This window comes from Daktulosphaira vitifoliae, unplaced genomic scaffold, assembly GCF_025091365.1.
Source record: "Daktulosphaira vitifoliae isolate Bord-2020 unplaced genomic scaffold, ASM2509136v1 Scaffold_4, whole genome shotgun sequence".
Classification (NCBI taxonomy): domain Eukaryota; kingdom Metazoa; phylum Arthropoda; class Insecta; order Hemiptera; family Phylloxeridae; genus Daktulosphaira; species Daktulosphaira vitifoliae.
The window spans coordinates 34,529,270-34,556,644 of NW_026099575.1; the positions used below are offsets into that span (position 1 = coordinate 34,529,270).

At 26.0% G+C, this 27,375-nt stretch overlaps 2 protein-coding genes across 2 annotated transcripts in view; one reads left to right on the forward strand and one right to left on the reverse strand.

Moving 5' to 3' along the window:
• Positions 1-18,388, forward strand: part of LOC126904389 (protein still life, isoform SIF type 1) — a 55,152-nt gene extending 36,764 nt beyond the window's left edge. The window contains exons 15-34 of the mRNA XM_050683392.1: positions 4,303-4,448; positions 10,548-10,815; positions 10,986-11,129; positions 11,207-11,389; positions 11,450-11,710; positions 12,322-12,492; positions 12,605-12,791; positions 12,895-13,173; positions 13,258-13,355; positions 13,418-13,594; positions 14,040-14,234; positions 14,325-14,433; positions 14,503-14,682; positions 14,754-14,872; positions 14,959-15,135; positions 15,233-15,411; positions 15,488-15,648; positions 15,757-15,990; positions 16,042-16,269; positions 16,525-18,388. Of these exons, the coding sequence (XP_050539349.1) occupies positions 4,303-4,448; positions 10,548-10,815; positions 10,986-11,129; positions 11,207-11,389; positions 11,450-11,710; positions 12,322-12,492; positions 12,605-12,791; positions 12,895-13,173; positions 13,258-13,355; positions 13,418-13,594; positions 14,040-14,234; positions 14,325-14,433; positions 14,503-14,682; positions 14,754-14,872; positions 14,959-15,135; positions 15,233-15,411; positions 15,488-15,648; positions 15,757-15,990; positions 16,042-16,269; positions 16,525-16,658 (3,630 nt within the window). The 3' untranslated portion in view covers positions 16,659-18,388. The remainder of the gene's footprint in view (positions 1-4,302; positions 4,449-10,547; positions 10,816-10,985; positions 11,130-11,206; positions 11,390-11,449; positions 11,711-12,321; positions 12,493-12,604; positions 12,792-12,894; positions 13,174-13,257; positions 13,356-13,417; positions 13,595-14,039; positions 14,235-14,324; positions 14,434-14,502; positions 14,683-14,753; positions 14,873-14,958; positions 15,136-15,232; positions 15,412-15,487; positions 15,649-15,756; positions 15,991-16,041; positions 16,270-16,524) is intronic.
• A 3,737-nt stretch (positions 18,389-22,125) lies between these two features.
• Positions 22,126-23,675, reverse strand: LOC126904395 (mitochondrial import inner membrane translocase subunit Tim9-like). Its single transcript, XM_050683405.1, has 4 exons — positions 23,546-23,675; positions 23,339-23,474; positions 23,063-23,158; positions 22,126-22,316 (listed from the first exon to the last, which is right to left on the reverse strand). The coding sequence occupies exons 2-4, from the start codon at positions 23,396-23,398 to the stop codon at positions 22,191-22,193; spliced, it is 282 nt and encodes a 93-aa protein (XP_050539362.1). The 5' UTR covers positions 23,399-23,474; positions 23,546-23,675; the 3' UTR covers positions 22,126-22,190.
• Positions 23,676-27,375: the final 3,700 nt, after the last annotated feature.

Sequence of the window (27,375 nt, forward strand, 5' to 3'; positions counted from 1 at the left end):
CTGGCCAATTCAATAAAATCTCTATATTATTATTATTTTTTGTCATTTTACTTTAATTTGTGTAAAAATGCTTGTACATGATTTATTAATAAGGCGCTAAAAAAAAGATTTTTTATTTAGATAGAAAATGTTTTTTATATTTGTATTCGTTAAGATTTTATAAATGTGTTCAAACGAATATTACATTAAGTACTTTATCTTAAAATTTATTACTAATGATATGTCAAATATCACAGTTTTATTTATATTTTACAAAATCCGCTCAATCCTTAAATTGAAAAGATTTGTTGTTTCAAATATTATTTGCAAGTACTTTTATCAAATAAAGAACTTGTTTGAATAAACGTTCAGAACGATATTGATAAACTTTCTGTGAAAAATTAGTTTTAAAGAAAAATAAGTGTAGATATTGAACGAACATTAAGTTGGATTAATAAAACTTTCTTATAACAAAACTGTCCAGTGTTTTATAAATATACATTAAGTTTTTATTTTTGAACTGTAATTATAATGTGATCATAACGAGATAAAACGTTGAAATTTTGTACGTCATCGTCAATTTTGTACTTTGTTTTTTTTTTCAATATTTTACCTAGGAAGTTTTACATAATTTAACGTTAATTCATATAAATTAAAAATATAATTTAAGTGTATTCGTCATAGGACAGTATTTCTCATTAAAGCAGAATTTTGTAGCAAGTGCCTTAGTTATTCCAGTGTTTTAAAGCGTCGCTTTACATCTGCTTTTAGAAGACCACACACATAAAAATACCCTACTTTTATGCATATAAACGAGAACAGTATGTATAATTTAAACTTACCCGTACCAAGGTATTTGTATATTTACAGTACTACCAAAGTTATACCTGTTCAGTGAATGTGTAATGCATCGAATAAATAAAATAAATCTTAGGACCAGCTAATATTTTGAACGCGTAGATTTTGCTATGTATAAATTATACATACATTCTCGATTTTTCTTTTCTTTGGTTTTGTGACCTCCTAAGAATATTGAAATAAATAAAACAGATACGATATTTTTTAAATAAGTTCATACCATATAACCATTTGTAGTATGTGTACATTTTATTTAAATTTAAATGTGTGTGAAAACATGAGCAACGACAAATTAATTTTACTATACCGACAGAGTGGTTTTAGCAGTTATAAATGCAAAAATAATATACAACAAGTATTGGTATAAAATGTTATTTTTTTTAATAGGCGCGTTGGTGATATTAAATAATATTATTAGTGAGGTTTGTGAAATTTGTCAGCTAATTCTCTTGGGTGTGCAATAGATAACTTCGGTTACATTATCTCAATAAATGTATGTAGCTCCAAAAGGCATTCCCTTGTCAATAATTAGTGTAGTATTTTATAAAAAAATTAACTGAATCAATAAAAAACCAATTAACCCAATACTTGATACCCATACAGTATTAATTATATTTTAAGCGTTAAAATTCAATCCTTTCAAAATGTTGGTATCGAAAAGATTAATGTATAGCGTTTTATTCGAATTAATAAAATGAAATATACCAAATAATTGTTGTAGAATTTTTGAAAATTCAAATAACTAATGATATTATAACTTTGTTATAAAAAAACAAGAAAATTGTTCCTAAAATAACTCTAATAAAACTGAAGTTTTTAACTAAAATCGCTTTACGGTTATAAACAAAATTCATTATTTTAATGAAAAATGTGTTTTCAACTAGTTGGGTATGTTATTCCTAAACGGTTTGACTTCACTGCTTCAATATAATCTGTAACTCACTAGAGTTCTATTTGATGTTACGAGACTAATAAAATATAGACTTTCAATTCATAAATAACAACAAATCTTTATTTCTCTAAAAATATCATGTATACCTGACTGGGTCTCAAGAGATATTGGCTGGTAAAAATAAGGTGCGTCTTCGGCGACGAGGGTACACAGAACTCCATTAATAAAAATGATAAGTTATTCTGAACAAGTTAATATAAATAAGAATGAATTACCGCTATTATGATAAAATGTCGACTAGCACCAACGTGTTTTGAATTAATTGAAGAAGAATGTAATTGGTTCTGTTTACACCCGCGCGTTGCATACTCTTGTTTGGTCGTTTGACTGATAAAGAACTAGTCTTATCATGAAATGTTAATATTAGTGAAGAATGAACAATCAGTCCGTAAAAATGTCTTTAAGGGATTTAAATTTTTTTAATTTGTACAAAAAAAATTATTACGTTGTTTACTTTTAGTTATAAAAATGTATAATTTAAATACTCAAACATTGAAAGTACGCAAAATCATTAATTATGCATGTTTTTAAATTGTTTATCAGGAATTGTCTATTAAAATTACTATTTTAAAATATTTAATACTACAAAAATGAAAAGTAAGGATAAATGTTGTTTTTCTCATTTTTGTGTATACGTTTACACTTCGTTTGTTCTTAGGAAATTGCATAAAATATCGAAAACGTCATAAATATTACTAAAAGCTAAACGTTATGTAAATGTACAACATATACTGTTAAAAGTGTTAAAAAGAGAAACTTGCTTACTGTTAAGTCATGTTATTTACTTTGTTTATAGTAATAACAATGAATATTAATTGAAAAAATTCGGTTGGAAATAAATCTTAAAAAAAAAGACATTTTGAATAACAAGTTTTAATAGAAGTTTTTTAGTAATAACTCAAACGCTATCATAATTAAAAATTTGTTTAATTATTTATTGTGTTATACAAATTAATTTTTCTTTTCTTTTTTTAATTAAAAATAATTGTAACATGCTCATTTTAACACTCAGTAATTTATTTTATTTTTTGCGATAGTTGAATGTATATAATTTTAAAAAGACAAACCCCTTTTCCTTTTTTTGATGTTATAGCCTATGTAGTTATAATGCTAAATCGAGAGATATGTATTAAAATAATTTAACTATAATCCAAAATCGTGATTAAAATAACAGTATTATATCTGTTTATTTTAATTATCACATTGAATATAGCCTTAATATTAAGTATTTATAGTATAGATGTGCTCTCTTGGCTGTCAATGGAGCGTGGGACTTTGACAGCAATATTTATTTTTAAAAATTGATTTATAGTGTTTATAGTGTCATTTTAATTACATCAAGTTCATTCAAAATGAGAAAGAAAACGCATGCTTATCTAGTATAGCTTTAGTTATGTCGTTAGATAAACAAACTCACGTAGGTTGTGGTGAATTATTTTGTAAATAAATAAATCACTTATATCTAAAATGAATTTTAAAATATATGATAGATACTATAGAAGAATAGTTGATCAATTTTTTTATATCTTTAACATAAAAGTAAAATAAAATTTAAAAGTCAGATTTCACTCTTAATGTACATTATTTTTGTATTATAATGTAACTTTATAAATTTTATTCGGACTGCACTACTAAAAAAGTTTGATCAAGTGCTTGGTTAAAACACAATGGTTTAAAACACAAAAACAAGTTATTAATAATTATTGAATTCAATTATTGAAGTGATATTTTCCACTACAATTTTTAAGTCCAAATAATAAAATAGTTTTATGGTCGTATTAGGTTAAATGGATTGATTTAATATGAATTAACTTGAATAATTTATGCGATTTCTATATTCTGCAAATAATAGTTATCAAGGAATATTTTTAAAATAAATAAACTTTTAACAAATAAAAATTCATGAAACCAATTAATATGAAGTTTTTATTATTTAAAAAAAATATGTATTATGCTTGATATGATTTCTCAGGAGTTACTTTTGATAGATCAACATACAAAGTTTGTATTGTCAGAAACCTTTACAGAACAACCCTTGATTAATTTAAAATAAATTTAACCGTCTTAATGAATGATAAGTAAGCAGATCCATAGTCATAGTTTATTTTAGAGAGATTAGGCTCTTTTACCGTACTTATTTACGTGTGCATTCTTTAATTAGCTTACAAATTCTATTTAATTTATTTGTTTTTGTGGAGAATATTTTTAATTTACGAAGAACTTATTTACTGTAAAATGTGCTTTCCTGAAATGGATGGTATTCATGTTAGTATATGAAAAGAAAAATAATTCGAACTTAATATAAAAACTGCAATTAATCGGTTGACGACAAGTAATTTGATAGAAAGTAAACTAAAATATTTAAAAAATGCATAAAAGAGAATCGACAAATACATTTCATTCTCTTGTATCAAATACATATATTGTCTCATTATAAACAATAAACAAATTGTTTTTATTTTTTCCTATCAACTTCATATCAATCAATCGCTATTATCTATGCTTGTTCTTAGATATCAGACGATGACCGTATGTCATTGACAACTGCTATCAGTGATGAAGATGACGGAGAGAGTACACAGAATTCGCCATACCGTGGTAAGCAAACAGGGACTGCAGCAGCCTCGTTCAATTGTACAGGAGCTGTCAGAAAAGCAGGGTAAGTGGACATTAGAATGTAAATTATTCACCTTTATCTGCTAACTACCGTTAAATATAAATAAAAATAGGTAATCCTACCTTTAAATAAACGCAAGCAAACAATCACGTCTGCTTTCCTAGGAGTATCTTAAATAAAACGGTTGTCTTTTATTATCTCAATGCTTATAAAGTTCCGATTCTAAGCCTAAAAATATGTTTATATTTATTATTTAGGTGATGGACGTTTTATTTTATTTTCAATTTTCATTACTCATAAAAATTGATTCACAAGAATCAGTATTATTCCAACGTACAGTTAAATTTAATTTTTTTATTCAATTTATAATTTACATATGTTCAATTATTTAATAATTTATTCCACAAAGTATATAGATTTTTTATAAATAATAATTAATATGTTAATTAAATTTGTTCAATAAACACGAAGAAAACGTGTATGCTTAACTGAGTATTATAACCATTTAGTATTCATATGGGAATATGATATGCACTTAAGTAAAAAAAAAAATATTAAATTGTAACTATGGAAATTCAATGACGCCATTGTTGTCATAGTAACTTAAACACGATTTGTAAATATGCAGAGTTGATGTACATTTTTATAGAATACAAAGAATTTTAACATCCTTCCTGAATAAATAGCGAACATGTAAATTCATGTTGTTAAACATAAATAAACATATGAGATCATTTGTATATATTAAACTAAATTTTCCTGTGGGATTATAGTTAAATGAACATTAAAATAAAACTTGATCAGAAAATACATTTGGAAGTTAAAATTTGCCACATGCTCTTAACATAAAATTTCTTCGTGTAGATTTCATTAAGTCGTTTAATATTATGTTGCAATTAAATTTATTTTTTTTATTGCTTCCATAAGTGTATTCAGACCTCAAAAAACTGCAGAACATTATGCTTAATACAACAAATAATTACTTAAAATATATTATAGATCTTATCTCTAAAAATATCCTACGGAAATAAAACATATGTCACAAATATCGGGTTTTAATAATCTATTTAATCATTATTTTTCAACTATAAAATAATTAAAAGTTAAACAATTTTTTTAATTATAGCTTAAGAATTCTATTTATTTTTATATTAAAAGAAATTTTTGTATTTTTAATGTTTTATATTTTACAATTTATGCACAGCTATTATTTTTTTTACTTTACATTTTCCTGTAAACTACTATTATGCCAAAAGTTAAATGTTACAGAAGAAAATAATATTAAACTTTGGATTTCATCCAAACATGGATTATTTTCTTATATAAAACGTCAATAACTGAAATAAATAGAACTTCTGTCATAATTAATATTGTATAAAAGAATATAATATCTTTACATTTTGATGAAAATTTTAAAGCTTTAAAGGATCATATTTCATGAAATATGTGTATACTATTAATAGAATTTCGAATTTAAAATCTTTAAGAAAATATTGAAAAATATTTTCTTAAAACAGAAATGAATTTAAAGGTATAATTTGTAAAATAAAAAAATGTTTAAAATTGAATCACATTTTTTAAAAGAAATCCCTAATTACGCCACAGAATATAAACATTATCAAGTAATTTATTCAAAACTCCAAAATCTAATTGAAAAGTTCAATTCGTTCTTCGAGAGAGAATATTTCACTATTTTCTTCTAAACGATAACGATATATTTTTGCCGCGTAATTTTTTTTTTTTTTGGAGAGAACAATCTTAGTTATATTCTTGTTTATAAACGAATCTATTATTTGATATAGACGTTTAGTATGAGTTTGTAAAATAAAATGTTCAATGAAAATTTGAGTTCATCCAAATTTTAGTTATAATTAAATATGTATTTGAATGTAAACATAATGAAGCTAGTGTTATGTTTTTATTTATTTATTTATTCTCAAATATTTATCTATTTTTTGTAGGGATTCTATCATTTTGATTAAATATTATGATACATCTGTGACAATGACGGGCCATTGTAAAATTAATAATTATCTTTTTAATATTGAATACTAATTGAACTTTTAGTGACTGAGGTGTTTACTTCTGATCATTTGAAAGGAGTTAAATTAATTATTAATCATACCAATGACACTGTATGTAGCTCCAGAATTATAAATTTTGATTTGTTTTGGCAATTTTCCTATTAGTTATAGAATTTTTTCAATCTCTTCACAGTTTTTATTTTATATAGATGTATAATCTAAACATATATTATGAATCGGTTGGCTCTAGCTTAAAGTGAAAAAAATTTTACAGTTTGTTGTTATAAAGTTTTTTAATTCACTTAAAATACTTATAATATATATAAATTTATGTACACTTAAAATTAAAAATTACCTAGAACGAAAATGTTGATTTAACTGTTGTTAGTACAGTGGCGTATACAGAAATTTAATTTGGGGGGGTTTAAAATTTAAAGAAAATTAGATGTGACACTGCCCATATTGTTCGCTCAAAAACATTCTTGTTTTCGATTACTTTATTATGAAAATATTTATATTATGATATGATCATTTTTATTGTTATTAATTATTGTTTATCGTCCAAAATTGTCGCTTAGCTTATAAATTTTGAGGGGAGTTNTTAAAATACTTATAATATATATAAATTTATGTACACTTAAAATTAAAAATTACCTAGAACGAAAATGTTGATTTAACTGTTGTTAGTACAGTGGCGTATACAGAAATTTAATTTGGGGGGGTTTAAAATTTAAAGAAAATTAGATGTGACACTGCCCATATTGTTCGCTCAAAAAAATTCTTGTTTTCGATTACTTTATTGTGAAAATATTTATATTATGATATGATCATTTTTATTGTTATTAATTATTGTTTGTCGTCCAAAATTGTCGCTTAGCTTATAAATTTTGAGGGGAGTTTCAACCCCCCCCTTACGTACGCCAGTGTGTTTTAGTGTATATTAAAATACTAGAGAAAAAAAATTTTTAGAAAGTTTTACAAAAATCATAGGTAATTTGTTTATTCTTAATTACTTATGTTTTTGTTTATTAAAGAAATAAAGATACAGCTTAGCATTTGTGGTCGGGTAAAATAAAAACTATTGTGAAGCTGGTAAAGTTCTTGGGATAGAATGGGGTCAAAGTAATAATGTAGTTTGTTAATAGTACTCGGTTGCTCATAAATAACGGGTAAGACGCCAGTGTCGGTAAAAATGGACGATTTAGTATAAGGTACGTTTATTTTCCTTTTTCAGTTGGAACTCCACCAACTTTAAAACACATTTAAAATTTTATGCATGTGGCGTTAATTAAACAATTATTAATCACTAACATTAAAACATTTCTGTAGTCGATTTATTACACTGTAAAAGTGCATTTGTAAAATGCAACAAATAATAACATAGAGTTTATAATAGTTCATTCCAGAAAGTTATTTACTATTTTACATGATTTTACGTAAATAAATTTTAAATTTTCATCTAAAGCATATTATTTATAGTAAATTATAGTAAACATTTTAAAAAATTATACAGTAACTAAATAAGTTCAACGAATAATATACGAAACTATTCAAATATTATTATTGAGAATAATATAATAGCAACAGGCTTATTAAAGTATTTAAATACTCTTTTCGTATTATTTAAACTTTTTGAATATTTTTAGATGAATGAATTTTGAATAACTTTTAAAAACTTTTGGAAAATATTTATATTAAGAATATTAAATACATTTTAATGTAGTATTCATTGACTATACTAGTTTAACCTTCCTTTATTTATCTATTTATTATAAAAATTTAACGGTCCAAAGACATTTTACAATAGGTATAGGAAAATAATTTACGACAAACAAATTTAATCATACAATAGTAAAAATTTCAAGTTAATAAAAGAAAAAAACGGCGGGAAGGGCAAGGGAGAAGTTGCCCCTTGGTCAAAATACGAGGTGTGCAAAAGTATCATTATGCTCCCCCAATAGAATCTGACAAAAAAATTTACAATGAATCTGAAAATTAATGTAATACTACCATACTTAATTATTTAGCTGTTCAGATTTTAGAATTAAAAAGTGTTAATAAATTTTCCCTAACTTCAGTTGAATATCAAAAAACGGTAGCACAGTGTAGTTGTGGGACGGTATGGATGTGGCATAGTTGTGAAAAGTATAGATGATATTTGACAGTAATTAAAATCACTATCATAAGAAACGTTTCGATGTAAATATGTAGATAGTGTTTAATTTTAAGAAATTGGTGGATTATTCCTAAAGCAAAATGAACTCCTATTTTTTCTTCTACTTAGACTGCCATTTGTAGATAAAAATAGGTCGTCGGGAAAATTTTTTTTTTATCTTATTGTTCATAGTTTAAGCTTCAATTACCGAAACATTTTCAAAAGTTAAGCTGAAAAAGTTGAATTTTGTAAAAAAGTTGCTATTTTGAAACCCCTCTTGTGGGCAGATAAAGGATCAGATTTTAAAAAATATTCTATCAAATAAAAAAGAAAATGGTTTCTATATAAAAAAAAATTATTTTGATTTGTTCATTTTTCAATAAGCTATGACAATTTTTCGAAAAAATATTTTGAAATTTACCGATTTTAATAATCGTAATTTTTAGGGGATTTTCACCATTTACGGGGAACGAGGGAAAATGTTTCAATTTTTTAGGCTAATATCTTCAATTAGATATGATTTATGATCTTTTGACGTAAATACGTAAATGAATACATCATAGTAAAATTAATATGTTTTCAGCTTCGCATCGAAGATAATAATATGTATTATTAAGAGTAAAATTTATAAATTACCGAATATTTTTTATATGATCACTAAAATTCACCAAAAAATAGCTTAAACCGCTTTTTAGCTTAATAACAATCAAGGTGAGTCATTAAATTTTTCTCCCCGTGTAAAAAATAGTTTCGGCGACCCTGGGCCAACTAGTTATTTGTAGTCATTGTTGAAATCGCCAATGAAACACTTCTCTTGTTGTACATAAGCAAATTGACAATGTCTTCTGAATTCTGAATTCTAAATTTCTTTTAGTCAGATATGGAAAATTATGTGGTATTCAACTTACGCATTGCTATGTTAAGTTATACGGTCCAATTACTACGACAGTCGGCAAATAGTATTCATATTTAATTCAGACAGAGATGCATAATACCAATGGCATGTTTTCTGGAGCCTATCTGTCAATTTCATATTTCCATAAAGCTTTGCAGTTATCAAAACCAGTGACGCGGTAAAGCGTAAAATCGAATTTTTTTTGTATTTCATTAATGTATATTGCGTATCATAGCCTATAGGTCATTTTTCCAAACGCTAGAGACGATGTGTTAGATTATTTGCCATCAATTCCATCGCATTGCTGTACACATCAATAATAGTATAGCATGTTGACATTATTTCCTAACGATAAATAGCAATGACTCATATTTTCTTACATCTTATACAAACATAATAAGACTTTTTTCTAACTATGATGTAAGCTTAGAATTCACTAACAGAAAACAGTTTTCCACTAAAGGGTCTATGCATAAAATGAGACTTATAGAAGTTATCTTCATTGTACATATATATTTTTATTTCAAGTCATGACGTTTGTAAACCGATTTTATGTTAGAGGTTTTTACATCATCATACCTCAATAAAATACAACTGTAACATTTTTCTTTATATATTTTTAATCTTGACACAATAATATATTGCGGTTAAAAAACATTTCGATCAGTATTGTTTTAAGTTTGTTGACAACTTGACCTATAGCCATTAAAATAAAAATTCATAACACTTATGGATTCATTTCTCAATAGTTGCCTGCACTCTTTGGCTCTATGCCACCTTTATTACAATACTGAATAACAATGTAGATACTTGAAAAATAGAGTATAATAATACTTAAAGTTCTATAGTAAAATGTTTATTATAACGGTCACTGGTTTAACTTGTGAAAAAACTTTTCAAACGCAGTTAATAGTTATAAAAGACTTATAAAAAAAAACCTGACATGAAAATATCCTTTTTATCATAATAGAGTTTTTAAGTTTTTTATTATTTCCATATTTTTATTGTTTCTAATACAATTATTTCTTTAGAGGTTTATGAATAATAATTTACATATTTTTTTACAGGTTTTTGAGTGTTAAAAAATGGCTACTTCGTAAAAAACACCAGATTGAACTCGCTAGGAAACGAGGCTGGAAAGGATATTGGGTATGTCTTAAAGGCACTACGTTACTATTCTATCCATGCGATTCCAGAGAGGGTCGTAGTGTTGAAGCAGCTCCGAAACATCTTATTATTGTAGATGGAGCAATTATGCAGCCTATTCCAGAACACCCTAAAAGAGATTATATATTTTGTTTAAGTACAGCTTTTGGCGATGCTTACTTATTTCAGGTAATTTTTAAATTATTATGGCTATTATTGGCAAATATAAAAATAAACATTTTGAAATTACGTATACTTTTCTTGGAAAATGTTCAATAAGACAATTTTACAGTCCATTTAACTAGTAGTTAATACTTAAACTGTTCTTTTTACACGAAATGTTATTTTATTGTTTTTAGGCGCCTTGTCAAGTTGAATTAGAGAATTGGGTGAACAGTATACATTCAGCATGTGGAGCAGCTTTTGCTAGACACAGAGGCAAAATAGGAACATTGCACTTATTACAAGAAGAAGTTTATAGAATCGAAAAACAAATAGAGGCTGTAAATATTTCTTTATTTAAGATTTTTCAACAAAATAATTTTTCATATGTCATTTTGGATACAATTTGTTATTTTAGGATCAAAAACTGAAACATATGGCTGAGGTACAAGTTGAAATGTTAGCAGATCCAGACACAAAAGAACAAATTAAAAAACAAATTTTAACTTGGGAAGAAAATTTAGAACGATTGCATTGTGAACAATTTAGACTTAAATGTTACATGGCTAGCTTACAAAACGGAGAACTTCCCAATCCAAAAGTACAAATGATACTAAAAACTAATTTTACTTAAAACTTTGCATTATTTTAATTTTTTCAGATTCTATTAACTCGAGTATCAAAGGCTACTAAAATAACTTTAAATAAGTTGGGTGTATTTACTGTATCTTCTTTGCATGCTTTTATTTGCGCTCGTTCGCCATCTTTGCTCAACAATCTATTGGCTGGACGAGGTGCTACAAAACGAAAGGCTCCGGTATTGTCTCGGTCTAATAGTAGTTCTGGAAGAAGATCATTACAATCGTCAATTTCTAGAGAAGACCAAGACAGAACTGTTAAAGTGTCATTACCTGATAATCAAGTAAGTTTTGTTACCAACTTACAGGTTAATTATTATAAAAAGTCTTTTTTTTTCAAATAATGAAATAAATTAGTATTTTTATTACTCTAAAGTAAGTGATCAGTTTAACATCATTATATTTCCGAACTTAACATGCTATAGATGATGGTAGCCCTTTTTTATATGTTAGGGGGTCAAAGATGATTTTTGGTTAGGCTAATGATAGACGAGACGGGTATTATATATTATTTTTTTGTGAAAAAATGTATTTGTAAATGGCTAATTTTGTTCACTCATTATAATTAAATATTATGATATGGAATTGCAAAATTACTATATTCATTATTTTGTTATTTTGATTAAAGAGTCATTTATTTATTTATTTGCTTATTAAAATTTACATAATAACCTGAACTCTTAACCCAGTAATAAATAAAATTACCTTATTAATTTTCATTTTATTTTAGTTCATTACTCAATAAATTTAAATAAAATCTCGCTACTATTACTTAAATTTTATTTTTTGACATTTTTTCTAGCAAAAAGTAAAAATTGTTTATAATTTCTAGACAGAAAAAAGCGCACTTTTATAATTATAATTATAATTTTTAAAAAGAATTTTTAATTTGTAGTCTGTTCAGATTTATTTGCGTGATGGCATGACGGTTGATGAATATTTAGCATTATCTTGTTCAAGGAAGGGACTGAATCCAATGGAACATTTTGTTAGGGTAAAAAAGAGGAGAGATATGGAAGACCATAATTACTTTGTACCTCATCGAACTGATAGCATTGAAACTTATGTAAGTTTTTTATATATTTTGGAACTGATTATTTAAACTTATAACTGATTCATTATGCGCAAAAAAAAAAAATAATAATAAAAATACATATTTGCAATTAATATTTGTTTAGCTCCACACGCACGAAGTTGTCGAAGTTCGAGCGAAAATTTTATATCAAGTAGAGCTTGAAAGAAATACATTAGATCAAATGTGGGGATTTTCAGTAGAAGCTGAGTTGATAGAAAACTCTGAACGTCAAGATGAACTTTGTTGTTATGTTAGCCGTGTCGAAGATAAAGGAATAGCTATTCAAAATGGTAACTTATTATTTATAACAATATATTGAAATTTTATTCCAACATTAATTAATTATTTTAAATTTCAATAATTTTTTTTTAAATATTGTATTAATGATCACAGGGCTAATTAAAGGTGATGAAATAATGGTAATCAATAGCGCGATTGTAAGTGATTTAGACATGATGTACTTGGAGTCAGCTCTTCAAGAAGAATTGTCTTTGAGTATGATGATGAGATCTTCTCGAACTGAAGCTCCTCAATTGCCTCCGGGTTCAAGGGTTGTATCAAAAACTACTGATGATATAATACAATCGTTAGTTTGCCCCCCACCTCCTACAGATCCACCAGGTATCTCTGAAGAGATGATTTCGGGACTAATTGTGCCAGCTCCAGGGTGGAGTAAGTGATCAAATTTCTGTTTTTATAATAAAATTTTATACGAGTATAGTTTAATTAAAAAAAATCTTGCACTATTATAATTAGATAAGGATAGCCATCACGAAATGGACATGAGCACTATTATGTCTGACGCTAAGCATACTTCAAGAGGAAATTCTTTCGAAATCGAAAACTTAATCAAGGTATTTTTGTTTAAATTTTTCTTAAAAATAAATATGTTCAAAAATTTCAAAATTCATTTTAGAGCGCTGGAGAAGTTACTGGATTTTGTAGATCTCCTGAACCAGCTAGAAGAGTTAGCCCAACTATTATTTCTGCATCGCAGAATCCCATGTTAACCATTGGTCGCCAGTTGACAGACGCAGAAAAACTAAGAAAAGTTATATGTGAACTTATAGACACAGAAAAATCTTATATTAAAGTATGTATTGAAAGTAATAGAATGTAGGGATTTAGAAATAAAACTACATGTATTTTAAATTATATAAAGAAACTGTAAAAGATTTCAATTAATTGTAAGTATTTCCAAAGACTCAATGATGAGTCTCCTTTTGAAATATTTATTTTTAAAATTAAATACTTTGAAACAAAAATAGACTGGATCTATCCTGTTAGTTGTTTTCAGAAATAATTGATTCTAAAATTTTATATTTAAAATCTCATGATATCAAATTGTATAAAAATAAACATTTATGGTATCAAGTTGATCTAATGTGTTGTTCAACAGTAGCATTATAAGCCAGTTATCTTTGTCTTGAAATTAACTTAGCATCAAATTCTTTAGAGCTTTTATTAATCGAATTGTAATGTTAGCTAATAACTACCAAATACTACTGAAGTATCATGAACATATTTTCTATTTTTAGCATTTAAATAACTTACTGGAAAATTACTTAGAACCGCTTAAACAAGAAACTTTTTTAAGTGGTGTGGAAATTGCCGTTTTATTTGGTAACATTCAAGAAATTGTACAGTTTCAACATCAGTTTTTGCAAAATCTTGAAGGAGCTGTTCATCAAGAACACAATTTTTACAAATTTGATCAACCAGAACAATTTAAGGTAAAATATCAGAAGAATCAGGAAAATTAAATTCTAAACTATATTATTTCAACTATAGAATATACACTTATTAAAATTTTCAAATTTCAGAATATTCTTTTTTCTATCGGGAGTGCCTTTTTGTATTATGTAAATCATTTTAAATTATACAGTTCATTCTGTGCTAGTCATTCGAAAGCTCAAAAAATTCTCAACCCTAGTAAGAATTTACAAATAATTTAAAATCGCTTAAAAATAATTAATATAACTTTTTCCATTTCTTTTTAAGATGAAGGTAATCAAGCTCTTCAAGAATTTTTGTGTTCAAGGAATCCTCGCCAACAACATTCTTGTTCATTAGAATCGTACTTGATAAAACCTATACAAAGGATATTAAAATATCCGTTGCTATTGCAACAATTAAGAAATCTTACAGATCCGAATTCGGATCAACATCTTCATTTAGTTGGTTAGTAACAATATATCAATAATTACCATTATAATTAGAAAAATTAAGTCACTTATTAAATTAATTTATAGAGGCACTTAAAGGTATGGAAAATGTCGCTGAACATATTAACGAAATGCAGCGAATACACGAAGAATATGGAGCAATATTTGATCATTTATTCCGACAGCATCAAAAATCTTCTAAACAGGTAAGCTTTCATAATAGCTGTTACAATCGTATAAAATACTTTTTATACATATATAAATAACTTAAAACGTTTTAAAAAAATTTTAGTCTATTGATTTGTCACCTGGCGATTTACTTTACTATGGTGGAGTAGAATGGTTAAACATTTCTGATTTTCTTGGTAAAATCAAAAAAGGTCTAGAACTGCACGCAATGTGTTTTGTTTTTAAGTCAGCAGTAGTGTTTCTATGTAAAGAGCGTTTAAGGCAAAAGAAAAAACTTATGGTTAGTATAGTGAACAGTTATTATAATCAATATATAAAGATACATAGAATTAAAGCCGTAAAATCTACTAATTATTCTAACTACGCGCACTTTGTAGAGCGTGGCTGGCAAAAGTGATATGGAAATTATCAGATATCAAGTGTTAATTCCTGTTACTGAAGTTCAAGTCAGGGCAAGTTCAGCTAAAGATATGGAAACGCATTTCTTGTGGGAGCTAATTCATTTAAGAAGCCAGTCCCATAGGAGAGCCGAAAAAATTTACGTTTTATCAAACAGGTAAAATTTTTAAATAGCAATTACATTTTTCAAAAATTGGTTTATACACCATTAATAATATTTAAACTATTCTCAGTACTGCAGATTTTAGAAACGCATTTTTAAAGACTATACGCCAAATAATCCGTGAAAGTGTTCGTAATATGAGTATTCCCACTGCCAAACCTTCAACCAATTCACCTGCTCAACTAGTTAGCAATACTGCAACATTAGGAAGACAAACAATTAGTACTGGAAGTATGTAATAAATTTTATATAATTAGTAATTTGAAATATAATGTTACGCTCTTTTATATGCCTACATTTATTTAGTAAATTTTAACAATGAACTAATGTAATTACTAGGCTCCCAAATTAAAGCGGAGAATTCAAAACCTCCCGGTTTACCAAATGTGCCACAAGGATCTCAAACATTAGGTAAACCCAAAAAAATTCCACCAAAACCTCCACAGCGACATTCTTCAGGTAGTACATTAACTAAAGTAGAGTTAAAAAATCAAGGTACATCATCGACTGATTCCACAACAGATACTGGAGTGACACAAACAGTTTTGCCAAATCAAAGAACCAAGAGTAGAGGTAATATAATGCTAAGCGTTAAAAAAAAAATTAATGGCTAATTATTTTTAGAAGATAAAAAAGATGATCCAAAATCTGAGGCCGAAGATGACAGCACCAGTCAGCCAGGAACATCTAAAGGATTACAACCTCGTGGAAGTCTGGGAAAGACACCTAACTATTTGATGCTGAGTACAACGTCGACATTATCAGCTAGCAGTACAGGTAGTCAAGCGGCTAGACTAGTGGAAAGGTCACAGCAGCCGGAAAACTATCAGCCACCTCAAGTGCAAGACCTCGGTAAGAAGGATCTGCACCAGGATTACTAAAAAAAAAAAACGTGCTTCTCACTGAAAATAGGAGGTTAGACCCGTTATAGTGTTAGACCAAGCCAAGGGTCAAATTTATTAGAGTGAATTTTATTCTTATAATTAATATTCACTCCGCTATATCTGCTATGACTTGGAGAATTTCTAATAATTTAAGCACTGAAACATTTTTTATGAAAATTCTTTTTCAAATTTTTTTTTAATAATATTTTTAATTTTTGTATAGGTTCCCCAGTATGGAAACCTAGAGAGTTAGGAGAATCTTCGACATTACCACGAAAGAAAAAATCCTCACAGGAAAAATTTGAAACAAGAACTATGGTGAGAAAAGGCGACTCTAAAAAAGATAAAAATAAATAATAAAAAAAGTGGGACAATCAAATAAAAACATACATAGGCATACAAACATAAATTATATAATTAAAAAAAGGTACTAATAATAGTCCTATTTTTATTGCGTAAATGACTACGTTATTCTAAATGACAACAAAAGGTTTGGGTATGAACACAGACCTTCATCAGGCCGATGAAACAATAAGGTGTTTCAAATCAAATTAGTTTAATTCTTAAATTTTCATTACCACATTGGTATGTTCCTATATTATTCATTGCTCGAAAATTAGATTTTATTTCGTCATTTCGTTGTTTTGTATAATTTAATATAATGGCTGAACAAATAATACTCAAAAATAAAAACTATTGAATGAAGAAAGACAAACACATCGACCAAAATTATTAAAATTTAGTAAAATCTTATCATTTTTTTAAATTTTCAAGAAAATTAAAAATCTACAAGAATGGTTATGGTGCGTATATGAATACGAGTCATTCTTGCATCGTGATATGAATCATAAATAATTTTTTGTTAGAATGAAGTCTTATTTATTACATTTAAATAAGATATTAAATTTATTGCAGTCGACATTCATTTATTGTTCGTATTTAAGCTCAAATGTTATTTTCTTCAACACAGTCATTAATTTCCTCTTTAATTATAAACAGTTGAATAGTTAAACAAAAGCTTTTTAAAATGCCTCAATTTGATCTCATTAGTTATATATTGATGGTATACGTTTAGAATAGAATTAAAAAATGAAACCATATGTAATATACCATTATAGTATTAACAGCAATTCATAATGGGTTTATTTGTTAGTAGCATCAAAAACACTGAATAACATAATTGTATACTGTAATATGTAGTTAGATTGTGTGCGTACAAACGTGTTATTAAGAAAAATAACATTAATTACACGCATATTGAGACGAATAAAAATTAAATCGCACAGTATAAGTTTAGATGAGAAAAATCTGAGAGCAATGACTAAAATTACGATTGAAAAATAACGTTAATTTTAACCTATTACTTTTATTGTTTTTATTTGTTTATAAAATATTGTTATATTTTGATCTTTAAATAATATTTCACACGCATTATTTTGAATCTTTGAAATTACACTAGTATAAGTACATCGGAATATTAAAACTACTATGTTAAAATTTAAATAAATTTTATATAATTAATATTTGACAAACAATATGGTGTACTTAATGTTATGTTAATATTTCTATCTTATAAGCTTTTGGACTTGACGAAATCGACCGCCTAAAAGTTTAATTAAATATAATTCAAGTAAACGCCAAATCACATGATTATTAATAAAAATTATTAACATACTTTCTAAATAATTTTAGATAAAACATTAAAATCCTTAACAAAAAAAAAAAATTGTTGTAAAATGTCGTGCTCATGTAGGTGTACCTTAGAAATTATAGAGTAAGTTTTTGAATTTAATTATAAAAAACCACCCAATTATGTTTTAAATTTAGTACAATCGTTATCATAACAATATTATTATATTAAATGAATTAACTGAAAAATTTGTTTCGTTATTACATGTTTATTAACAACTTATATTAAACAATGTAAAACTCTAGACCCACCGCACAACCATACGAATACTATATATATATATTATTAATTAATTTTATTATTTTAGTTCTTCTGTAATAAAAAAATATGTTGAGAAATTATTGTTGTGTTATTGTATTTGTAAATAAAATAAAAAATTATCGTATTTTGTTTCGTACATATTTTGTTGATGATTTATCCACTCCTTTTCCCTTTATGATATCAGTATTTATTTTAGTCTTATATTATCAATATAAGACTAACATATATATTATATGTTTAGCTATTGATGTTATAAAATATAATTAATTGCTGGATGGTGGACATAAGATGGTGCGTGTATAATTGGTTGAGGGTAAGTAACGTGTTGTACGTAGGGTCCTGGCAAGTGTACATAGGCTGGATCGGATGCATAATACACGTGTCTAATCACTGGTTCTGGTTGTTGAATCACGTAGGGTTGCTTGACTACAGTTACGTCAGGAGCTGTCACATGTACCTTTGGAAGGATAACGGGTGTTACATCAGGGGCAGGAGCTGAATATACAGCAGCAACCAAAAGCAAGATCACCTATAAGCGAGGAAAATGTAATTGACACATTATTTATGTACTTCGAGTGAAAATTATAACAAAATATATTTAATTCCTAGTCAAATTAGTAAAATGTATTAAAATATGATTCTAAACAAATAAATTAAATTACTGATTCAGTTATCACAACAAACACGTGAATAGAAAATGCACATTGGACGCTCTTATGCTTCTAACCGATGTAACATAATTTTAATAGATCAATTTTAACGATTTTAGGTCATCAAATAATGGATACTAGTTTTAATAACATTACCTGCAAGTACCGGCAAGGTGTTAAAAAAATCTTCGTAAACCACTCCAAAATCGAGCTGATAAAAAAACTTTAGCCAATTAAATATAAACTTTCAAACTTATGTTAAAAACTAATAATGCCAACATTTCATAGGTTTAACATAAGATTAGATCGTTTATTACCAATTAATTGGCTTTAAAAATTACTCAATGCGGACTTGCTCGTTATTTACTAAATATTTTAATGGTAATACATTATCGTGAATATTTTTTTATCAGAGACTCTAGAGTGAGATTTTTAACATTGGCAGGATCGCACTAAGGTGTACACTGGGTGAATATGAGTGGTATGTATTAAGGGTAGCATTGAAATATGAATTTTGAGGTAGAAACATTTATTTTTTGTCCAATCAAATAAATAAAAATAACGTTGTAGAGAAAAATTTGTTTGATATTCAAAATAAAAAAGTTATTAGGGGCAAAACTATATACCCCGTACGAAAACATTCCTAAATGAGGCTCTGCACCTTGGAAATTCTAAACATTTTTAAAGTGTTTATAATTTGACCTATTAGTTCCTAATATATTTCGTAAAATGGAGATAAACTAAAAGAGTTATAAGAATCAAAAATTAATGAAAATATTGAAAAGAATCCTTGGAGTTGTCTGGGGGTCTGTCAATTTATATAAATAATAATATTGAACTTTATATGAAATTAAATCAAAACTCTAAAAATAAATACAATGTTGAAAATACGTTTTTGGTTATTTTATTTTTACATTTATTTTATAAGTAATTGAGTGAATTATGATAATAGAATTCCTGTAATATATTCCAGATATTTTTTTAATACCCTTTAAGCCTTGTACTTTATACAAATGTTTTTATATATTATGTACAGTATAAATATATTTTTATATAAAATTAATAAATGTATCTAATTAAAAGACTATTTCACATTTTTTTTTAAATATTTTAGTTAGAATACAAATATATATACCATCTAGTTAAATATATGAGAATTTATATATTATATAGTGTGTACAAATTAGAGCTTAAATTCTATAAACTTAACTGTTTTTAATATGAGTTAAAATAATTCCTAAAATTAAGTACTTACTAAGAGTTTCATTTTTAATTTCAAAGCTTCGTCTGCTTTCACTTCAAGATGATATTATATTAGAATATTAATCAGAAGTATTTTTCTTTTATACTAAATACATACATATAAGTTTACTGTAACCTTTTAGCCACGCCTTTTTCACAGCAGTATCCTGGCAATGAACTCTGAGTATTTTTAATTATAAGTGCATTAGAAGATATTTGATGACTAGTGAGATTTATCTAAAATAGAAATGGATCAGTTCATGGTATTGTTACAACGACATAAATAAATTAATAATAGCATAAAACAATGAATTCAATTGTTTTATCTTAATTAAAATATCGAAATGTATTCAAATGGACTTGTAATCAGACATTAATTTATGATCAAAATAAAAATCTGCAGAAAATAGTTCTTAATTCAAGTCTTACATATCAGTTACTATGTACGGTAGTTCATCTTATTTTCATAGATAGAAAATTGTAAAAATAACAGATAGAAAATAAATTATAGTTACTTTCCCGTAGCAAGTATTTTTATTTTTATCGGTTTATTAAAAAGTTAATCTAAAATTATTTGGATAAAATAACAAAAACCATATGTACATAACTCACATTCGTAACTTACATTCCGCTAAAATTGCCGTTTTATTTTAATTTTTACGGTAAGTTTAGTAATATTTTGTTTAAAATAATGTTTTTTTTGTTTCAGTTCCCACTCTTTGAATTTACTTAAACAGCTTTTGAAAGATTTTAAATTCATATCAGACACTAATCTAATATCTCATCGCATATAGTCTTCAATATAAATGGTACTTTTTTGCAACTATATTATATAAAATATTATTTTTTTTTAAATATCTAATACCTAAATGGTCGAAACCAAGTAAGATTGACAGCTGACAGTTGTTAATATTGCCATCATTAACGTTTTGATGCGAATATGTAGAAGTATTGATGTCAATAGTCGTGTATTAGAAGGTGCGGAAAGTGGACAATGATTACGGGCAGCATATTATAGGGGGCACATCTTAAGTGTAAATGACCTTTTTTACCTAATAAATGGCGATTCTAAAATTTAAATCTGAAATTTTACAGGCTTTCAGAGACAATTATTATAAATATTTTATACCCAGGGCAACAAAAACTTAAATACACCTTTGGATATTGAGATAGTTGAGTTCTAAGCTCTTTTGCTAATTATAAACAAAATTAAGTTGAATTTACATCATTAATATAAAACAAGGTGCGCCTCACCATAATTTACTAATTTGACTATATAAATTAATAAATCACGTGTGACACCTATAGACCACAGAATAGACTAGACATTTTGTGTATACACTACCATACGCAAATCTCAAAAAAGAGTGATGGTTTTATCAAATTTCAAATTGTTTCTTTTTGAATAACAGCAGTTTGACCGACAGTGTACGATACGTAGTTATTAAAGTATAATTATTTAAAAAAATCAATGACTTCTGGATCAAATATAATCTAAGATTTATTTTTTAAACGAAACTCAAATAAGTATATATTGTGATGTAGATAACACTTCATATTTTCTATATTTAGAAATTACATAATCCAAAAAATGTTATAACCTATCATGAGGTCATTTTTTAATTTTCACAATTTTTTTGAATTGTCATACACAGATTATGATAATATATCAGGTCATGTGTTAAGGGTGTCATGGATATACACCCCAAGTAAAACTAAGGAAAAATATATGCCATCTATATTAGAGTTAGAACTTGTAAATTTTATTTTTTATCTTGTGATGAGCAAAAATAAATTACCAAGGTTAACAATATTTTTTCATAGAATTGCAGAATTTGGTATCAAGTTCGAAAGGTTGTCCAAGATTCAAACATAAGAAAATAAAAGATCATACCCTACTAAAAGCTAACAAAGTATGCTAATCTAATAGATAATGAAATATTAAAAGTTCATTTAATTTATTTAAGCATACATTTCTAAATAAAAAAACAAGTAATAACTTTTATTATATATTCTAAATTGACAGTTATTATACAATTATATTTATTATTTTACACTTTGTTGAGTAGTTAACAAATGTTCATTCATAGACATTTGATACTCTTGAAAACGTTGAGTCATTCTCTCAGATGCTTTCAGAAATTTATTGGTACAATTTTGAGCACATTTTTCCTAAAAAAAATTTTTAAATGCCATAAATTTATTAACAAAAAATAAATTTATACTATTCGACATAAAAATATTAAAAAAATCCAAATTTAAATAATTTTTTGTTTGAAAAATAAATAACTTCTTGTTATCTTAAAATGAGATAGTAAGATGGTTATTCTATAGACCTAGAAAAATAATTAATTTATTCATTATGAGTGGATCATTACTCTTAGTGTAGAATAATAGTTTTATAATTTTTGTATGAAACAGTTGCAAAATTATATCAAAATATATATTTAGCGTACTAGTATAATATCTTTAGATAAATTATGAATAGAAGCATATATTGACATGTAAAAGAAAAAATGTTAAAACAAGGAAAAAGAAAAAATTCAATTTTTCAGTAGATATAAAAAACTATTTTAAATTATAATGTCATAAATTATAATGACAAATTATAATGTTAAGTTTAATATTATTTATCATTTTATTCATTATTGTTATCATAAAAGAATTTTTTTATATAAAAAATAATTATTTTTATGCATTCAGAAATATAAAAAGCTCAGATTTGCCAATTTTGCACATAGGAGATTTGTGTTCATGAATGAAAATATATAATAAGTATAAAACTATAAGAGAGTGTAAAGTAATACATATTTAATTGGTTTTTATCTTTCAAAAAAAATCTAATTGACTACACATAATTTAATTCTTATTTCATACTATCAAGCGCATTAAATAATTATGTATTTATAAATTCATACCTCATCACTTTTTAGATCCCCTACTGTAAAATCTTTTGCACAATCCATAAAACAAATTTCAGTTAATCGATTGTATGACTTGAATATTTCTTTAATCTAAAAATAACAAAAAGAGTCATACTTAAATAATAACATAATTAGTCATAAAATAATTGATAGAGAATATTTAATAAATTAATAGTATCATTTAACTACTATTAGTTTTATAAAACTAACAGTACTTTTTATTTAATATAAAATTTTAAATATAACCAACAAAGTATAAAATGTAATTACACTAGCTAACTGTGCGCCATCAAATTCCATATTTTCAGTTGATGTAGCTAAATTCTCCATTATTAATTGTTAATGTCTTAAATTTCTTGGATGTAGATCAATTTTACAGTTATCAAGATTACCAGAAAAAATTCTCCTGAAAAAACAATTTTTTTTTATAAAATATAATATATTTAATATGACATCAGTTAAATTCAAAATATTTACTTTAACATTAACAAAAGTTTAACGAAAAATTATTTAAGTTTAATGAAAAATTATAGACAATAATAACTGCATTATTAGTAGTATAATACATGAAATTCCTCTCGTATATGGATGATAATATTATGATACCTTATCACCATTAAATGTAATTAAATATTATTCAATAATGGGAAAACACCTTTGCCACGAACTGATAATGCTCCGACATTTACATACTTCGACATTGGCAAAGTAGTAATTGTTCCGAACATTTGGTACTCCGACCACCTGATGCTAAAACCTTAACTACAAGGAATTTTTCTCCGACATTATCGATAGTCCAAAATTTGTTTTATTTATATACGTATTTTTATTAGAATTATTTACTATCTATATAGTAAGATATAATAAGAAGATAGTTAAAATGTAAAACTTTTTTCTTGACAGTGTTTTTGTATGTTGCTTTTGTTTCGAAATGATCCTCGTTTGAACGACTTTCAGCTTTGGCGAGATCTAATCGATCTTGATAGGGAACAGTATCGATCTGGAACCTTGAAGTCCCGGAGGAAGTTTTCTTTAATGGCCATTAAGATGATTTTCTTAGTGATCTAGCGAGGAAAAAAATTTCAAATTTAATGAGGGCCTCCTGAGCTCGCATTAAATACAGATTTATTATTCTATAAATTCAAAACAAACTTTTAAAAAAAAGTTGAATACTGTTGTTATATGCATATTCTTAGAGAAAAAAAATTAATTTTCATAATAAAATGTATACTATATTTTTAAATTTTATTTATCGTATAAACAACGTCTATCACCTATGAATTGATTAGGAATCATACACATTTTCCATGTATCAACAATATTTTACAATTCATTACGTATAATAAATGTAGTAATTTTTATTATGTTAGGGCATAATTAGGCTTTATTTAAATTCTCAAATAAATACAACACATTTGTAATTTATAAAATGAAAATTCATGTTATCATAAATTAGTTCGTTAAAAAGTTATAGTTATAAATGTATTTACACAAAAGGGTAAATGTTTTTATTTATTACTATGGTTTTGTGAAAATGTAATGCCAGATTTTTTTATATATTGTTTCAATATTTCATTATTATATTTGATTTCTATTTAACAAGAAAAAATGAATACTTATTTAATTACCAATTATGATTACTAATTAAAATATTTAACTGTATATGTATAACTGACAAAACTTCAGGTAATCCTCGTACAAATAAAAAGAAAACCCAGCACAGGGGGGTCGCGGCACAGTGATGCCATGGTATAGTTGGATCAAGTATAATGATATCTGACAGTGATTAAAATCACTATCAAAAATAAACGCTTCGATGCAAATCTTTAGATTGTGTTTAATTTTAAAAAAATTGGTGTATTATTCCAAAAGCTACATGATCTGCTAGTTCCTTATTAATATCTTGATTAAGATAAAGTATGTCGAATGAAAAAGAGATTATTAAAAAATATTATTTCTCATAAAAAAATTTTGTTGATCCATACACTTTTCAATAAGTTATAGCATTATAAAGTTAAAAATATAAAAAATAAAATCGAGAATTTTCACACGATAATAGCATTCGGTAGACATTTTCACCGTGAAGACAAATATAGTCCGACATTTTTTTTTCGCATAATAAAGTAAATTACATTAACTTTAATTTAAGATATAAATAAAAGTGTCAGACTTCCCGAACACTTTCAAATGTTAATTATAAAAGTAAATTTTTTGTGAAAAAGTTGTCATTTTAAATCCCCCCTTGTGGGCAGGTTAAGGATTAAATTTATGAAAAAATATACCAAATGAAAGGTAATGATATTATGCATCTATATAAAAAATAATTATATTCATATGTTTATTTTTGAAAAAGTTACGACAGTTTTTAGTAAAAAAAATTGAAAAAATTTCGATAATTAGCGATTTTTAAATTTGTAATTTTTTTGGAGGTTTCCCACATTTACGGGGAACGAGGGAAATTATTTCAATTTTTAAGGGTAATGTCTTCGACTAGATACGATTTGTGATCTTTTGACGTATCGTTGAAAGAAATCCGTTCGGTGAGAGCTGAGAAAAAGTGGTAACAGACAAAAAAAACACATCATAGTAAAACCAATACCTTCTCAGCTTCGCATCGAAGCTAAAATATCTCAACCATTTTTTACTGAATCGACTGTATTTTTTTAACTTGAGTTGATTATGTTGAAATCTAATTACTCTAACAGAATAGTTAAATATATGTATGTATAATTTTAAACTATTGTCCATTGTTAACTTATAACTATCTCGTGCTCACTTAAATTGACTAGAGTGTAAGCGTAACGTAACAAAATTTTGGAAGCTCTAATTACATTTTTACCTTTTTTAAAAAAATTCTATACAACAAGAATACAAATTATTTTATTTTTGGGGGGCTATGGCAGAATTTTAGGAGACTAAGCCCCTTTAAGTCTCTCCAGTTTGCGACCAATCATAACATTCAATTCAGACTGGATTCAATTATTTTCGTTGACTTGTCCATCTTTATACAATGATTTCATACAATAAAACATCTGTTTAATGCTGGATTTCATCATTAGTGAGACGTCGTCTATATTTTTTACCAATTAATAAATGAGAACACGATAACTAATCGTGTTAGAGATTTTAATAATTTGCGCTAATAAGGAGAAGCAAAAAAGACTAAAAGACCAAAAATTGGAATCGCTCTTCTCTCTCATCCAATAAAAAATAACTTTTTAAGGGCTCACGCCAATTATATAGCTGAAGTTGTTTTAGTTAAAGCCCTCTTACCCTAAAATACCTATTACTACAATAGTCGGGTACACTTCAAGAGCCTTTATTGTAATAATCATTTGTTAATTAATTTAAGATAAATAATGTAAATACAATCTATAATGACAATGTAAATACTATTTTATATTAATTATTTATATTGCAACGATAATCATCTACTGCGAAATTTTATAATATTATTAATTGATTACGTGAATTTTCGATATTCGGAGTAATTATCGTCGTAGTAAAATCCAAATTTTTGTAACCTGGTATTCGTAGTAATTGTTATTGGAGAATTTTTTACTATGTCGGAACATTATCAAATCTTTGCAATCTCCTTAACCTTTTAATAATTCATTATTATTAAGTCTTATATACCAAGGTAAATTTATTGGTCATGACGATTAAATGTGAAATTATTCATAATATTTATAATTTCACATATTATATCTCATTCCTAGACAATTAATCCATACGTCTACAATTTTAAAGAAAATAAATTATTTCAAATACTGAATTTGTAATATAATTCAACTCGATTTCAAAATAAGAGAACACTTTTATATATAGAAAATAATTAGCCAGATTGAGGAATCCAATCTACCAAAAATTTATACTTTTACTATCTTATATATTATAAGTCTACTTAAATTGGATCCATCGGTGTAATGATTGTGGGAGGATGTATAGGTATAAGTCCCCTAAAATAAAATAATTCTAAATATTTTTTTATTAATTTGGACAGGGTAGTGAAATTTTTAACTGTATTATTATGTATTAGTGTTATAGGTAATATCTATTAAAACTTTTTTTTAGAAAAAAATATTTATACTCAATATTAAATGAAAATACTAATGGATTATAAATCCAAGTCAAAATAGGGTAATATAATGAATTAGAGGCTTAACATTTTTTGTATTTTAAGATTGTTTACACTTTTCCAAATTTATATATCTGATATATAATCTAATGTGCTGTTTCTGTTTTAATTTCGATGCAAAGCTGAGAAAGTATTAATTTTATTATGATTTATTTTTTTTTTCAATAAA